Source organism: Benincasa hispida, chromosome 8 (assembly GCF_027475165.1).
Source record: "Benincasa hispida cultivar pf3 chromosome 8, pf3_genome.v1.1, whole genome shotgun sequence".
In the NCBI taxonomy this organism is placed as follows: Eukaryota; Viridiplantae; Streptophyta; class Magnoliopsida; order Cucurbitales; family Cucurbitaceae; genus Benincasa; species Benincasa hispida.
The window spans coordinates 10,086,821-10,104,731 of record NC_143485.1 but is presented as its reverse complement, the minus strand read 5'-3'; the positions used below and the strand labels follow the sequence as shown (position 1 = coordinate 10,104,731).

The 17,911-nt window shown below is 33.2% G+C and overlaps 2 protein-coding genes across 2 annotated transcripts; both read left to right on the top strand.

Annotated features, from left to right (window-relative positions):
• The first annotated feature begins 1,659 nt into the window (after positions 1 to 1,659).
• LOC120083804 (high affinity nitrate transporter 2.4-like) lies at positions 1,660 to 4,104 on the top strand. The gene is made up of 3 exons (XM_039039683.2): positions 1,660 to 2,614; positions 2,691 to 2,806; positions 3,095 to 4,104. Exons 1-3 carry the CDS (start codon positions 1,805 to 1,807, stop codon positions 3,759 to 3,761), a joined length of 1,593 nt encoding a protein of 530 aa, XP_038895611.1. The 5' UTR covers positions 1,660 to 1,804; the 3' UTR covers positions 3,762 to 4,104.
• Positions 4,105 to 16,960: 12,856 nt separating this feature from the next.
• On the top strand, positions 16,961 to 17,284 carry LOC150034351 (uncharacterized). The gene has a single exon (XM_090316686.1). The coding sequence runs from the start codon at positions 16,961 to 16,963 to the stop codon at positions 17,282 to 17,284; it is 324 nt and encodes a 107-aa protein (XP_090172812.1).
• Positions 17,285 to 17,911: the final 627 nt, after the last annotated feature.

Genomic DNA, 17,911 nt, shown 5'->3' with positions numbered 1-17,911 from the left:
AACTGAGAAGAAAAAGATGTATAATGAGTATCAAATATATAATCCTATATCTATTTTAGTTGCAAGATAAAGAATAAAGAAAAAAAAAATAACATCTTTTATTTACCTAAATTATTTGTGAATAAAAAAAAATAGAAACGAAGAAGATTATATATATATAGGTAGCATTCACAAATGAATTTTTGTGGACCAAAATAAAATTTGAACAAATTTCAATTTATTATGTAACCAAAAGAAGAAATATCACTTGAAATCGTTTTCAGTTTTATGATTTTGAAATTTATGTTGTTGTTTTTTTAGATTTTTAAATATGATTCACATTTTTTAAAGAAATATTTTAATTCTTAGTCAACTTCGAAAAAAACAATTAGTGAAAGCTACCAAATATTTACGAAACAAAGTCTTATGTCTCAAAACTTGATTTTTAGTTTTGAAATCATTAGTAGAAATTAATAGATAACAAAACATAGAGACTAAGGAAGGGTGATAGTGTTTATAAACTTAATTTTAAAAAATCAAGATTCATGGTTCCGTTTTATAACTATTTCTTAATTTGATGTGTTTTTAAAATTATTGTGATTTTTTTTTTTTTTCATTTCCAGTTTTCTTATCATAGTTTTTGCTTTTCTTAAAGAAATATTCAAATTCTTAGTCAAATCTAAAAACTACTTATTTTAGTTTTCAACTTTTGACTTGGTTTTGAAAATATTGGTCGAAAGTGAACATCATAACACAGAATTTAGGAGGAGTTTCAGGCGCTGAGTTTATTATTATAGTCAGTGGTTATTAGAATTTGTATTTGAGATGCAAACTATTTTAGTTTTGGTTATAAATATTAAACATTGAGACAAAGAAAGAAAGAGATGATAAGTAGAAAATAGTAAACACCCTAACAAAAAAGAAATTTGAAATAGTAAGATTGTAAATAATGGTAGGTTATAAATAGTTGTAAACCCCACTATTATATTTGGAGTCTCAAACATGGAGTAAATTAAGTCACTCCACACCAACTTCAAGTTGGGAAATCAAACACCCCCTTAGAGGTGAAAGTAGAGTCCGTAACCTTAACTTTCTAAAATAAAAAATAAAAATCGAAATGATTATTATATGGGATCCAAATAATTATCGAACAAAGCCTAAATTGTTACACACGAAACTTTCAAGACTAAAATTATTACTGATAATTAAAGTTTATAAAGTAAATTGTTGCTCAAACGATTTTTTTTTTTTTTGAAAGATATTGTAATTAAAGTGTGGGGTGGGGAATCGAACCTCAAACCATCAGGTTGATAGTATGAACACTATGTCAGTCGATAGTACAAACACTAGTTGAACTATGTTCTTGTTGAACGAAAATTTAAAACAAACCAAATGGTAATAATTAATATATACTTCTTTCCTTCCATTCACTTCACTTTTTAGGGTGAATTAAATTAGGGTTTTATGATTACAAACGTGTGAACAGAGCAACAACTTTGCCAAATAGTCAAAATAAAGCCAGCCAGCTCCCAACTCTCACAGCCTCTCTTCAAATGCCTATGAACTGTAATTTAATGTTATATGTAATCCTTTGGGATATACGATGAGGCTTTTCACCAAATATGCGGCAAATCCTTCAAACTTATTTTATTAATTCAACTTCATTCTCTCATTTGCCCCTTCAAAACCTCTAATTACAATCTCAACCCCAAACTCCACTATAAATACATCCACTCCCCACTTCCCCATTTCAATAATTCTTGTTTTCAATTCTTCATTCCCATCAAACAACAACAAAGAAAGACTAAGGCCCAACAAAAAAACCATGGGTGATGTTGAAGGTTCTCCAGGAAGCTCAATGCATGGAGTAACTGGAAGGGAACAAACATTTGCTTTCTCAGTAGCTTCCCCAATTGTCCCAACAGACACAACTGCTAAATTTTCATTACCTGTTGACTCTGAGCATAAAGCCAAAGTTTTCAAGTTATGGTCTTTAGCCAACCCCCACATGAGAACCTTCCACCTTTCTTGGATTTCCTTCTTCACATGTTTCGTCTCCACCTTCGCCGCCGCCCCTCTCGTCCCCATCATTCGCGACAACCTCAACCTCACCAAAGTCGACATCGGCAACGCTGGTGTCACGTCCGTGTCCGGGAGTATCTTCTCTCGTCTTGTTATGGGGGCGGTGTGTGACCTTCTGGGGCCTCGCTATGGCTGTGCTTTTTTGATAATGTTGTCGGCTCCGACCGTGTTTTGTATGTCGTTTGTGTCCAACGCTGCTGGTTATATAGCCGTGAGATTTATGATTGGCTTCTCGCTAGCGACGTTCGTGTCGTGTCAGTATTGGATGAGTACAATGTTCAACAGTCAGATAATAGGGCTTGTGAATGGGACAGCTGCTGGATGGGGGAATATGGGAGGAGGAGCTACTCAGCTCATTATGCCTTTGTTGTATGATGTGATTCAAAGAGCTGGTGCTACTCCTTTCACTGCTTGGAGGATTGCCTTCTTCATTCCTGGTTTTCTTCATGTTCTTATGGGCATTTTGGTCTTAACTCTTGGCCAGGACTTGCCTGATGGTAACCTTGGCAGTCTTCAGAAGAAGGGCAATGTTACCAAAGATAAATTCTCCAACGTGAGTGTATTAACTTCAATTATCTCCATCATCTCTCTTGTCTTTTTACTTAATCTTAATCTCTATCATCTCACAGGTGCTCTGGTATGCTGTCACCAATTATCGAACTTGGATCTTCGTCCTCCTCTATGGCTACTCCATGGGGGTCGAACTTTCCACTGATAACGTCATTGCCGAATACTTCTACGATAGGTATATTGATTTAATTTATTCTCTATCGTGATTACCGATTTTAACATGGTATCAAAGTCTGATAATTCTACCATAACTCGATAATAATAAAAAGCAAGAAAAAAAGAAATATCAGGGTGGTGAGAGGGTTTATATATACCGCACCTCTCTAAACTCTATTGGACATAACTTAAGTCTTGTGACCTTGTGTTACCTTATTTGAAGCACCATATATATAACAAATTCAAGGCATTCCAACATTACGTGTATTGCTTCTAAACTTGTGTTTGTCATGTCTGTTAACTGCAGGTTCGATCTAAAGCTACACACGGCGGGAATTATTGCAGCAACATTCGGAATGGCAAATCTAGTGGCGAGGCCGTTCGGAGGGTATGCGTCGGACGTAGCAGCGCGATACTTTGGGATGAGAGGAAGGCTGTGGACTCTATGGATCCTACAAACATTTGGGGGAGTGTTTTGCATGTGGCTTGGGAAAGCAAACAAGTTGCCAACAGCAATAGTAGCGATGATATTATTCTCAATAGGAGCACAGGCAGCATGTGGAGCAACATTTGGTATAATTCCTTTCATTTCTAGGCGATCTTTAGGTATAATATCAGGACTGACAGGAGCAGGAGGCAACTTTGGAAGTGGTTTAACACAGTTAGTGTTCTTCTCAACAACCAAATACTCAACAGACACAGGGTTGTTTTTTATGGGAATAATGATTGTTTGTTGCACTCTTCCAGTAACATTGGTTCATTTCCCACAATGGGGAAGCATGTTCTTACCACCAACTAAACATGTTGAAAAATCCACTGAGGAATTTTATTATGGATCTGAATGGACTGAAGATGAAAAGAAGAAAGGTCTGCATCAACAAAGCATTAAGTTTGCTGAGAATAGCAGATCTGAACGTGGTAGACGTGTGGCTTCAGCTCCAACTCCTCCAAATACAACTCCTTCCCATGTTTGAAAAAATCAAAACTTTCAACTTGGGTTATTTAGAATAATATATATAATTTAATAATGTTCACTTTTTTTCTTTTTTTCTTTTTTCTTTTTCTTTTTTGTATATTTCGGTGTACTTTTATTTATAATCTGAATCTGAAAGTATATGCTGAGAAAACTCCCCTAGATGAAAATCATAGAAATAAGTTTTTTTCAGTGGGGAATTTTTAGTATATTCTTGGAATCTTGTTTGTATTCAGAAAAAGAGTGATGAAATGAGTCTTATAATGGCAATTGGGATGCACCCTTGCTCAATGGCATTTTGTTATTGGATCCAACTAATAAAAAAAAATTTTTTTTTTTTTTTTTGGTTGTTGATGTCATCTAAGGAAATTAAAAGTTTGACTTGTTCCTGTATTTGAGACATAAATGGAGTAGGACATTTATATTATGAAATAAAAGTCAGTTGGTGATTGTGCAATTTAATATTGAAGTTTTGTTGGATTCATCATGTTGATGTGCTAGGTTTACCAAGTTGTGTGGCTAATGGATATTCTATATCATTTAAATATATATGTAGGGTTGTAGGGTAGTCTTGGTTTGTGAAAGGAAATTTCCAATACCTGGGGAAGAAGACTTTTCCCTTGTATTAAAACAATAATTTCTTTTTGTCTTATTTTATACTTTTCATTTTTTATTATAATTTTTTATACTTTTTGAGATAAAATTATGAATTTTTAGTCCATTTGTTATGAAATCAACTAGTAATGAATACAGAAAACGTCAAAGAATAAAGAATCGATACATAGATTTACGTGGTGTATTAACAGTATGTTGACTACATTCACGAAGTAAAAGGAGAGTAATTTTAATAGAGAGAATATTAGAAAAAGTACTAAGTCATTCGGAACGCTAGATATCAGATTTAAGGCATTCCAACACCATCAATAATAATGGTTGTGTATAGTTAATTAGTATTTAAATGTGTTAATGCATCAAACTCTCTGCAGAAATATGTCTAAAATCTTGAGTTGCACTTGATGTTTGTTATCCCAATAATTTCTTTTTAAAAAAAATGGAAGGTTGAAGAAGAATTAAGGGATTTGCAAAATTGCCTAGCTCAAATATGATTTTTTTTTGTTATATATATACTTCTTTTTGAAAACAATATTTAAAAGAACTTCATTGTTGGATAAATGTACCCGAGAGAAGTTAGAGAAAAGTCTTCCAATTTAGAGAGAATCGAAATATCGTAATTACAAGAATCTAGAACTATAGTGTAACAAGAACTAGCTAGTGTGATGATATTCTCCCAAAGAGAATCTGAAGTAATTGCTATTCTTCTCTGAAGGTTTTGTTGTTTTGCTAAAATCAAATGGACCAGTACAACGTTGCACCAATTAAATTTACCATAAAATGTGTCTAGCTAATTCTGTTCGAGGTTGTTCATGTACAAATACTTGAAAATCTTATATTAGTATATCATATGATTGTAGCCCTTGAGTCAAGTGAAAATGTACATGAAACTGAAATCGTATTTAAATTACATGAAATGAACAACCCTTTTTTTTACAGGGATTAATCCAAGCTCTAAGCATATACAACATCTATTTCAAGAATAATAGAGAGGAATATTAAGATGAATGAAAACTTTATAAGACTTAAGAGATGTCTTATGAAACTTTAACTGATAGACTATACAAATAGTATATATAAGTGATATACCTAAAAATAAAATTAAAAAATTATATTTACAATATAGTTTTGAATAGCACAACGGTATACAACGAAAACACAGATATGAAAAAAAATATATAATATAATAATAAAATATAATGTAATATAATGTATAAATATATAAAATAAATAAATAACAAAAAGTAAATAAAATAACAAAGAATGGATTTCTCCACTTTCTCCAATCTTTTTGGATTGATACCAATATGTGTGTCTTTTAAAATCCACAAATTGCCACTTATTTGTAGAGAATTTGGCAAGTAGGATGTGGCACATTTGGACACCAAGCATAGGTTGTTGTATGACATATGACCGTCACATGTGGTAATGGAAGGACGACGCTCGACTTTTGACACTAAACTTGGCATCTATCTAACACATAATAATATTTATAATACTCTCCCTTTGATCCCCATTATATATATGAAATATGTCTCATTAAAACCTTACTAGGAAAAAACCTCCCCATTATATATATGAAATATGTCTCATTAAAACCTTACTAGGAAAAAACCTACTAAGAAAAAAATCCTAATGAAGGAAAAAGAGTACATATTTTATATATTTATACTCCTAAAAAGAATGATATATTTGCTCCCCTTCATGAAAATATCACTTAAGATCTCTGAGTTGCTGCATTCTAATGTGTGCACCAATTTTTTAAAAGTTACGGTTGGTAATGATTTTGTAAATAAGTCTACCAAGTTATCCTTTGAACAAATTTGTTGTATCGTGATATCGTCATTTTCTTCAAAATCATGAGTGTAGAAAAGCTTGGGTGAAATATGTTTTGTTCCATCTTCTTTAATATATCCTCCTTTTATTTGAGATATACATGTTGTGTTGTCTTCATATAATATTGTTGGAAGATTTTTATTAGAAGATAAGCCACATGTTTCACGAATATGCGGAGTCATTGATCTTAGTCATACACATTCTCGACTAGCCTCGTGAATTACAAGAATTTTAGCATGATTTGAGGAAGTAACATTTATAGTCTGTTTCACTGACTGCCACGATACAACAATTCCTCCACATGTGAATAGATAACCTATTTGAGATCTACCTTTGTGTTGATCAGATAAATAATATCCAGAATCTGCTTAACCAACTAGATCAAAATTTGATGTATTTGAATAAAACAAACTCATGTCGCTCATTCCTTGGAGATAACGGAGTATATGCTTAATTTTGTTCCAATGTCTTTTTGTTGGAGAATAATTATATTTTGCTAATAAATTTACTGAAAATGAAATATCTAGTCTTGTAATATTAACAAGATACATAAGTGTACCAATTGCACTAAGATATGATACTCCAGGACCAAGAAGTTCTTCATTATCATCTCGAGATCGAAATATATCTTTCTTCACATCTAGTAAACGAACTTCCATTGGAATGTTTAATGGATGTGCTTTGTCCATATAAAATTCTTTCAAAACTTTTCATGTATAAGTTGACTAATGAACAAATATCTCATCTGCTAAATGCTCAATTTGTAAACCAAGGCAAAATTTTGTTCTTCTGAGATCTTTCATCTCAAATTGTTTCTTAAGATATTCTATTGCCTTTGAAAGCTCTTCGGGAGTTCTGATTATATTTCATCAGCATATATAGTTATAATAGCAAATCTTGACTGTAATGTCTTTATAAAAATACACAGATATATTGGATTATTTTTATATCCTTCTTTCAACAAATATCTACTCAGACGATTGTACCACATTCGTCTTGATTGCTTCAATCCATATAGCGATCTCTGTAACTTTATTGAATAGAATTCCCGAGAATTTGATTTATATATTTCAGGTACCTTAAATCCTTATGGGATTATCATACAAATATCATTATCAAGATATCCATATAAATATGTTGTGACTAAATCTATAAGATGCATATCCAGACTTTCATACACAGACAGACCAATTAAATATCTTAGTATAATTGCATCCACCACCGGAGAATAAGTCTCCTCATAATCAATATCAAGTCTTTGTGAAAAACCTTGTGCAACTAGTCTTACTTTATATCTTATGACCTCATTATTTTCATTTCTTTTCCTCACAAATACCCATTTATATCCCACAGGTTTGACACCTTTTGGTGTTCGAACTACTAGTCCAAAAACATGTCATTTTGAAAGTGATTTTAATTCTGCCTCGATTTCTTCTTTCCACTGAAGCCAATCTTTTCTATGTCGACATTCTTCAATAGATTTTGATTCAGAATCCTCATTTTCAGATATAATATCAAGAGCAACATTGTACGCAAAAATGTTGTTAATAACTACATGAGTTCAGGTCCATCTTTTTCTTGTCATGACATAGTTTATTGAAATCTCATTGTTATCTTTATATATTCCACCTTCCTCATTAGTCTTGTCATGAATTTCTTCATAGATATTTACATCCTCAACCAAGCCTTCTTGACTATTAATTATTTTTATTTTTCGAGGATTTTTATCTTTGGAACCCACTGGTCTACCACGCTTCTAGCATGTTCCAAACTCATTAGTGACAACTTGCTGTGTTGGGATATCAATTTTTGATGAAATATTTGCAGCTGGTATGTGTGACTTAGTTACTTTCTTTGCATCTATAAATGCATATGGTAACTGATTTGCTATATTTTGCAAATGAATTATCTTCTAAACTCAAATTCACATTGATCTGTTTGAGGATCTAAATGAGACAATAATGATGCATTCCATGTAATTTCTTTTTCCAACTTCTTAATTCATCCCCCCTAATAATGGAAAATTTGTCTTACTAAAATGACAATCAGCAAATCTAGAGTAAATACAACACCCATCAGGGGTTTAATATACTTAATAATTAATGGGAAATCTTATCCAACACATATTCATAACCTCCTTTGAGGACCCATCTTAGTGCTTTGTGGTGGAGCAATTGAAACATATGTTGCACATTCAAAAATTCTCAAATGGAAAATATTTGGCCCGTTGGCCCTAAGCTAATTGTGATGGCGAGTACTTATGATAAGATACTGGCCTAATGCGTACAAGTGGCGTTGCATGCAAAATAACATGTCCCCATACAGATGTAGGAAGCTTAGCTCTCATAAGCAATGGTCTAGTAATTAACTGCAAATATTTTATGAATGATTCTGCTAAACCATTTTGTATATGAACATGAGCTACAAGATGTTCAACACTTATCCCAATTAACATACAATAATTATCAAAAGCATGAGATGTAAATTCACCAGCATTATCAAGACAAATGGTCTTAATTGTATAATCAGGAAATTATGCTCTTAACTTAATTATTTGAGCAAGTAATCTTGCAAATGCAAGATTTCGACTTGATAATAAACACACGTATGACCATCTGTTGGGTGCGTCTATTAATACCATAAAATATATAAATGGTCTACATGGTGGGTTAATAGGTCCACATATATTACCATGAATTTATTCTAAAAATGCAGGTGATTCAGTCCCACTTTGACTGATGATGGTCTAATGATTAATTTATCTTAAGAGAAAGTATCACATGATAATTCATTAGATTGAAGAATCTTCTAACTCTTCAATGGATGTTCATTTGAATTCTTAATAATTCTTCTCATCATTATAGATTCTAGATGACCTAATCTGTCATGCCAAATTAAATATGTCTGGATTCATGAACTTTAGGTTCATTGTTGCATATGATTTAATTACTCGTATATGAGTATAATATAATCCAGAAGATAAAGTAGGAAACTCAATATGGAATTTTCATATGAGACAATAGATATGATATAAAGATACTTCATATTATTCTTTCTATCAATCTCAATATGATAACCATCGTAACGTATATATTTAAAACTAAGTAGATTTCTCTTTGATTGACTAGAGAACAATACATTGCCAATTGTAAATTTTGTTCTTCTAGGAAAAATAATATTTTCTTTTCCAAAGCCTTCAATCAGGTTTGTAGAACCTGATATCGTACTGACTTTTGCTTCCAACATTGTCAGTTTGGAAAAATATTTGCTACTTGTAAGTATTGTATATGTAGTTGCACTGTCTACCAAACATAGATCTTCTTTACTCATTTTTTAGTCAGCCAACATATGAAAATAATCCAGGTTTCTTCATTGAAAAAAAATAATTACAATAAGAAAAACAACATTTTGAATATACAAAGGTTAACATCTACTAAGAAGAAAAAAACATGGAGATGAATAAAAAAAGACAACATTAAGTCTAGATATTTTCAAAGTCAAAGGAAACACTTGATGTTTCATCAATTCTGCTTATTTTCTCTCTAAGAGATTCAAAAAAGTCTGTCACATCCAAATTTGTCATATGGGTTGGGTTAAATATGTCATTATCCTAGTATGTAAAATTTGCTTCCACATTTTTCTCTTTTTCCTTCAGAGAGGCTTGATAGAGATCAACTAAATTTTTTGATATACGACAGATATGTAGCCAATACCCAGTCATTCCGCACCAGAAGCGTTTATTTTCAACACTTTTTGAACTCTTATCTTGTAGAGTTTTCCCTTTATGATCATCATTTTGTGTGGTTCTTTTGAAATTTAAATGATTAGAACGACCACCACGAAAACAATAATTATTTCTTCCTCTTTCATGGTCACGACCACAACCACGACCTCGACCACGATTATTATTAAAATTCACAGCATTGACTTCAGGGAATGGTCTCGTTTTGATTGGTCAAGATTCGTGATTTTTCATCAATAATTTGTTGTTTTGTTCGACCACGAGAAGACATGAAATAAGTTCATAATATTATTTAAAACTTTTCTCTTGATATAGCTGCTGCAAGAGCATATCTGAAATGTAAAAAAAAATGTTTCTCTAACATATTGATTTAAAATTTTGGAGTCTCAAGTGCATCCATTTACAACGAGCTTTAGGAAGAAAAATTGTTTTTGATGAACATACCTCTCTTTCAAATTTATCCACAAGATATGGGGATCTTTAATTATAAAATACTACATTTTCAATCTTTCATGGAGATGATAATGAAGGAAAAACATAGCTTTTGCTTTGTCCTGAATGAATGTCATTTTCCTTCTTTAATAGTCTTTCCAAGATTCATAGCATTTAGGTGGATTTCGGCATCAAGTACCTATGACAAATAATTATTGTCGTTAATATCAAGGGCAAAAATTTTTAATTTTGTGAGATTTACCATGATAGCACTATCATAAAATATTGTATTTACAATAGAAATTTAATAAATTTAATAAATAACGTTAAATTTATTAATTATGATGAAGAGGGAAAAACCAACATACCTTTAGGACCTACCTTTAGCGAGGAAATTGATAGGAGCTCGTGCAGATAACGTGTTGTAAATTTGAGAAGCACAACAGCACACAACGAAAACACGGAGATAGAGAAAATATAATATAATAATAAAATAAAATAAAATAAATATATTAAATAAATAAATAAACAAAAAGTAAATAAAATAACAAATGATGGATTTCTCCACACTCCTCCAATCTTTTTGGACTGATCACCAATATGTGTCTTTTAAAACCCACAAATAACCACTTATTTATAGGGATTTTGGCAAGTAGGATGTGGCATATTTAGACACCAAATATAGATTGTTGTATGATATATGGCCAATACATATTGAACATCTATCTAACACATCATAATATTTATAATATAAAAGAACCCTAGATATATCTATATTTTATAATGTATATAGCACTTTTATGTGCCTAAAAGCATGCTAAATAACCTCCCCCAGCTAGAAACCAACAAGAATGAGCCAAGACTTTGTCTGCTAATAGAATCCACTGGGCAATTTTTTTAGTATTATGGGATCTCTTTGTAATCAGACACAGTGGATGCATCCAAAATGGCATTTTGTGATTAGATTCAAATCAAAGTTTTTCTTTTTTCTTTTTAATTTTCAAATTTGATTGCAGCAGTTTTCTGATATCATCTAGGGCCAAGTTTGACTTTTGAAAAAAAAAAACATAATTGGAATGGGAAACATTTTACATTATATTATAATCAGCTGCATATTGATTATCACCTGCAGTTTCAAAATTGAAATTATTGGCTACATCTTGTTGATGTGAGCCCAGCCTTTACGTGGCTCTAAATTATGTATATTTTCATTTCAATAATTAGGGGTGTTGGTGAGCTGGATTTGTTTAGGTTAGATTGGGTTGAAGAACTTTTTAGATCTAATCTAATTGTTCGGATGTGTAAATTTCTTCAACCAAATAACTCTTATTAAAAAAATGAACTCAATCTAACCCAATCATGAAACATTTAAGTTGGGTTTGTTTGGATTACTCGGATCATTTATTTAAATTTTTATTCTAAAGGAAGTAAAATATTAATATGTAAAAATTTGATTTAACTATTTTCATATATTGAATTAGAATTAACAGTTCAATTTCAATTTATATAATATAAAATCTCTTTCCAAAGTACAAAAAAAAATTATTTTTAATAATAATTGGAGAATAAATTATCCAAAAAAACTAATGAAATTAAACAAAACTAAAATAAATATATGTTTGTCTAATTGTATCATATGAAATATATATATTATCAAAGGTAATAATAAGTTCAGGTTGATTCAGATTGGTCTGGGTTATTTTAGATGACCCATGAACCAACTCAACCATAAAATTTTCATTTAGTTGAACACAACTCAATCTAAAAGAGTTGATAATTCAACCCAAATTGCACAAGTTGAGTTGGGTTGATCAGTTTTTTCGGATCATCAGATTTTTTGAACACACCAATCAAAAATATATGTGAGCTAAGCCTTTGGGTTATGATTCATGAACCCTACTCATCCATATTTGGGAAAGAAAGAATCTGATGAGGAGAATGAGAATAATTAGTATATTTTAATTTATATTTAGATTAGTTGTTAATTTAGATTAATTAATGTTTAATTAGAATTAATTAGGGGTTGTAATTGGAAGTTTTTTATTATTATTTCAATAAAGAACTTTGGTTCTTTTGAGAGTTCTCTCTCAATTACGGATGGATTTTCTCCGTTTCGCCTGATTATCTAAACCTGTTGCATCAGAATTTTTCCATGGCTTAAAATGCATATATGTGTGTATACACACATAAAGGCTATCTATAATTTAAAAACAGAAATTAACTGTTAAATAAAAGTTTTTTTTTTGTATTTTGCTTAATTAGTTGAAATTATTAAAACTAGTAGTTCATGAAGATTGTTGAAGGATTAGCTAGCATAAATCGAATGATGAGGAGAAATTGCAATACTTATTAAGTTTAGGGTTGAATTTAATGAAATTTAAAGTTTGTGGATAAATACGTATGTGTTTTTTATAATTTGGTTTAAATACTATTTTGATCATTATATACTTTTACTTTTAGTTCAACTTTTTTGTTCCTATACTTTCAAAATGTACATTTTGATCGTCTCTATACTTCTAAAAAGTGATCATTTTGGTAAATTTATTTTCATTTTTAAGGGACCAAAATGATCACTTTTTAGAAGTGACGAAAATGAACCAAAGTTGAAAGTACAAAAACCAAAATAAATATTTTGAAGTATAAGTATCAAAATGACCAAAGTTAAAAATAAGAAGATCAAAATGAATATTCTCAAAACACAAAGATCAAAATGAACCAGAACCGAAAATCCATGGAGGGAAGTACGCAGTATTTAATATATAACAAAATTGGAGCAATATCATCACTATCAATCCACATGTTGGTCTATTTGAGGGTAGATTAATTAAAAAGTAGAAAAATGGTTTAAAACTCAACTCATAGATTCAGTTGAAGCCTCAAAATTGTCTATTTTAATATTATTTTAGGAGGAAAGAATAGAGCAAATAACTCTAAGAACTCATGAAGGGGTAAAGTAGGCGATATAAGATATAATTTATGTCTCCAACTATACCTAGAAATGCAAAATTTGGGAAGAGCTAAAAGTATAATTGTAATAGGTTGGAGTTGACTATAATATCACACCAACTTGACCAAAAAAAAAAAACAATAGGCTTCAATGAGATTGTGAGTCATTCCCCCGTCTGATCATGAGCTGCCGAAGGAATGAGCACTTACATATGTCATTCGTAACCAAATGAGGTTAGATAATACAAAGCATAGTAATTCAATATTGCTTTGGAGAAATGAAATAGATTTTGGTGAAAGTTGGGGGAGATGACTCCATATGATTGAACGCTTCATTGTCTTGGAATGTGTAAAAGAGTAGAAAATGGGTACGTACACCTCATCAACAGTAAATTTATTTGGAGGGAAAAAAACATAGCCTGCAAAAGCAAAAATATGCACTCCAGTGTAGGTGCTTGTTACATACACTCTGATGCTAGAGAGTGAAAACGGTATAGAAGCTAAACCTAAGCCTATTCTTTCCTCTTTAATAGGTGAATTGAATCAGGCACATCATGGACATTTTAGATCGAGGGTGTGTGTTGGACAAGTTGGGCTCCTCAGCCATGTTTGTGAGAATGATTGATTGACCTTTGGTCAAAATCGAGATAGGCCAAAGGCGAGAGTCTCGTTGTTTGTAATTATACACATTGTTTTATGAATAAAATAATTATTATTTCATTATGGCATTTACTCATATCCAATAAACAAAGCTCCATGGTTATTTTATGTAAACTTAAGCATGTATATGAGATATACGAGTGGATCATGCCTTAAGGGATAACCTAAATCAGTCTGTAGTATAAGGATTAAAGTGGAATACCTAATCCTGGTAACACTACGGATACGACCTGCTTTGTAAAGGTTTGCAAGTATTGTAAACTACTACAGATGGTAGATCCTAACCATTCATGTGGAGATATACAAGCGGGAGTGTCCTATATAAAGAGTTTGTATTAGACCAGACCACGAGATGACTAGATTCTGTATATAACGTCGTTGATACTGAAGACTTACATCTTACCTAAACGACCATAGGTAACACGACCTCAATCCTGAGTGTTTTGCGAACTCCTGCCTTTGAGGGCGATCCTTTGATTAGTATGGGTGAGAGTGGCCAGATTGCCAACTCAACATGCCTACCTTTTTAGGGACTTGTCTGATTTGGGAACTGGGAACTCAATTACACAAGATGGAATTCACTCCTTTCTTGAAGCAGGGGTAAGTAGATAGATTTCCCCCTTAAGAATTGATTATGGGGCTTGAACATAATGGCCACAGCTTCTCTTTGAAATAGAGAACTCGGTCATAGTAGGACTATGACTTACGTTCATTTGAGGGATCAGTGGTACTTAAGAAGTTAGATGTAACTACAGGGGCATAACAGTTATTGGTCGAGTTGTACTTACGAGCGATTTGTGAAGGGTTGTCGCACTGTTGATTGGTTAAGATGGATACATAATATATCTGTGGTAAGAAGAGTTCAGCTGTTAGTTTTTAGTGGAGTGACTGGCAGTTAACGGATGGTGGATCCCGTAACTAAAGAGTTTAGTTAGTTATTCACGTACCGTTGGAGCTTCGAGCTATAGGTCCATAAGGTCCCCTAGATTCAAGTTGAGGATCAGTTTTTGGTGTTGATGTGAAATGTTTAAATTGATAAGAGGTAATTAGATTATATTTGATATGATCGGTATGGTGTATGAGATACATCAAGTGGAGGATTAATGTAAATGAGATTTACATTAAGTGCCATGGAATAGAAAAAAAGTTACGGTTTGTATGTTTCATGACATGAAATATTAAAACTATAGGTTATAAATATATTATGGTAAGTTAGTTATCATTTATATTTATAATAATATTAATTATTGGATAAATATCTCTTTTTCTCTAATAACCAATTGAGTGGGAGGTTATTGATGGTTTCATGGTAACCGTGAGATAAAAGAAAAAAGGTTTTTCGAATTTTAGAGGGATTTGTAAGATTTGAAAATTTGTGAATTTGAGATTTCCTCTCTCGAAAATTACTCACTGATAGTTGTCAAGTAAATAAGATTTCCTAAGCGATAGCTTGGAGTTAGCTAAACGATCATAGAGTTTTCTGACATGATAGACACTCAGCTAGACGATCGCATAGATTTTGCTAGACGATCGCATAGCTTTTCCTAAATGATTGGGCATCGACCTATATGATAGGTTGTTTCATCTCCCACTTGCTCAATCGTTTACACGATTGTTTTTCCTCCGGTTTTCTACCTCAAACCAAGTCCACATAGAGCTCACCTTCTGGATTCTCACACCGAGAATACCGAGGTAACCTTCTTCGTGGTGTCTTACTCAACTCGACAAAGTCGAGGTTCTATGGAGGCCGTTCGCAGTGTTCGGGGTGTTCATGACCTTGGCGATCGCTTAGTTCGAGTGTGCGGTGTTCGTGTAGTGTAGCGGTCATATTGAATGAACGTTCGTCTATTGTTGTGTTGCTGTGGTCGAGCATTCGTGATCAAGGAACTTGAAGATGGGTTTACAAAGGTTTGTTGATTCTTGTCCTTGATCTATAATAAAGCATGCTGTAATTTCTATATTACGCATAACCATATGTTTCCGTTTGTGATTGTAATTGTAATGTTAATATACGATTGAAATTTAGAAAGATCCTTCCACTGCTCATGAAAATCCTCGTGTCTAATTTCCTTCAAAATCTACCTGGAAAGGTGAATTAGATAGATTTGATGCATGCATGCAAGATGAAGGACAGTCCATTAAAAGTTTAATGTGACTACTTGAAATTGTTTAATTTCAAAGACAAAATTTGTTTTTTAGCAGACTAATTGACTTAGACTAAAATCAGTAGTCGGATTGTCTACGTTAATGAACCCCTAGGTAGAACATTTAATGGGAGGTACTTGGGGCATCTGATGCTTCATTTAAACCTTCTGCGTTTCTCCCTTTATTGTCCACACCGTGAGATCTATCCTCAATCTCGTGGCACCCTGGGAGTGTCCCCCTAAAGGATGGTGTTTGGGTAGGTCAAATTCAAGGTGGATGGAGAGAATGTTCATGTAAGTGGGAGTTGGAAGTGTGACAGCATATCCCACAGTATCTTTCGTTAGGTTGAATAAAGTTTTTGTGCATCACTTCGAGGCACCCTAGGAGTGTCCCCCTATAGGATGGAAGTTTTGCACGTTTCTTTATTTGATCTCTTGTATAGGATAAGGTTACTTAGTCTCTTGTCCTAATCTGCTTCTTTCCTATAGTGGGCGCATTAGGGTGGGACTTTGAGACCGAAAACGAAAGGTTACACTTACATGGAATTGTTAAGGGTTAACATTTCTGGACCAAACAAATGGTGGTTGTTAGGTTGAGTTCCAAGAGTTGGTTCTGCCTAATGGTTGAGAATGTCTCATCCCAATGAAATGGGCATCTGATCACCCCACCGGTGACGTTTGTCCTGCCTCACTGGGGCATCATTGCAAAATAGAAGTCTTTATCACTTACGGTACTTGGTCAATGTTTTGCTAAAAATAATTGGTGTTAAAATGTGGTTTAGCAAAAGACCTATAAAATTTTGTTCGCTTTTCAGCAACGGTTTTAAAATGGCTACAGCCACTATTGCTTTACTAAGCATCGATAAGTTAACTGGCGGCAATTACGCTAGTTGGAAACATATGATCACGATAATACTAACCATCGAGGATCTTATGTTCGCCCTTACAGAGGAGCGTTCTTTTATTCCAGCTCCAAATGTCGCTCAAAAAGTTTGGGAGGCGTACGAGCATTGGACACGGACGAACGAGAAGGCCCGAGCCTATATCTTTGCCAATCTTAGCAACGTGCCGGCCAAGAAGCATAAGCCCATGGTATCAGCGCGTAAGATCGTGGAGTCCCTACGGGGGATGTTCAGACAACCGTCTGGATAGCTCAAGCACAAGGCTCTTAAATACATCTTCAAATCCAAAATGGAGGAAGGCACCTCTGTTTGTGAACACGTGCTTAACATAATGGTCCACTTTAATGTGGCGGAGATGAATGGATCTAGGATCGATGAGGGAGTCAGGTTAGCATTATTCTGCATTCTTTTCCGAAAAGCTTCCTCCACTTTGTTAGCAATTTGATTCTTAACAAAATGGACTATACTCTTACAGCTCTCCTCAACGAGTTGCAGACATACCAATCTTTACTAAAAAGTAAGGAGAGGAAAGCAGGTGAGGCAAATGTTATCTCGTCTTCAAAGCAGTTTCATAAAGGTTCGACCTCAGGAATGAAGTCTACACCTTCCACTTCTAACAATGGAAAGTGGATGAAGAAGAAGGGTGGTGAGGGAAAGGGGAAGGTGCTTGCTAACCTGTCACCTGTCGCCCAGCGAAATAGGCGTCCGGTGTCGGTTGACAAAGGAAAGTGTTTTCACTACAACCAGGACAGACACTGGAAGCGGAATTTTCCTCACTGGTTGAAGGGAAAGAAGGCGGCCAAGGCTAAGGCCAAGGCGAATAAAGGTAAATATGATTTATTGGTGGTAGAAACTTTTTTAGTGGAGAATGATGATT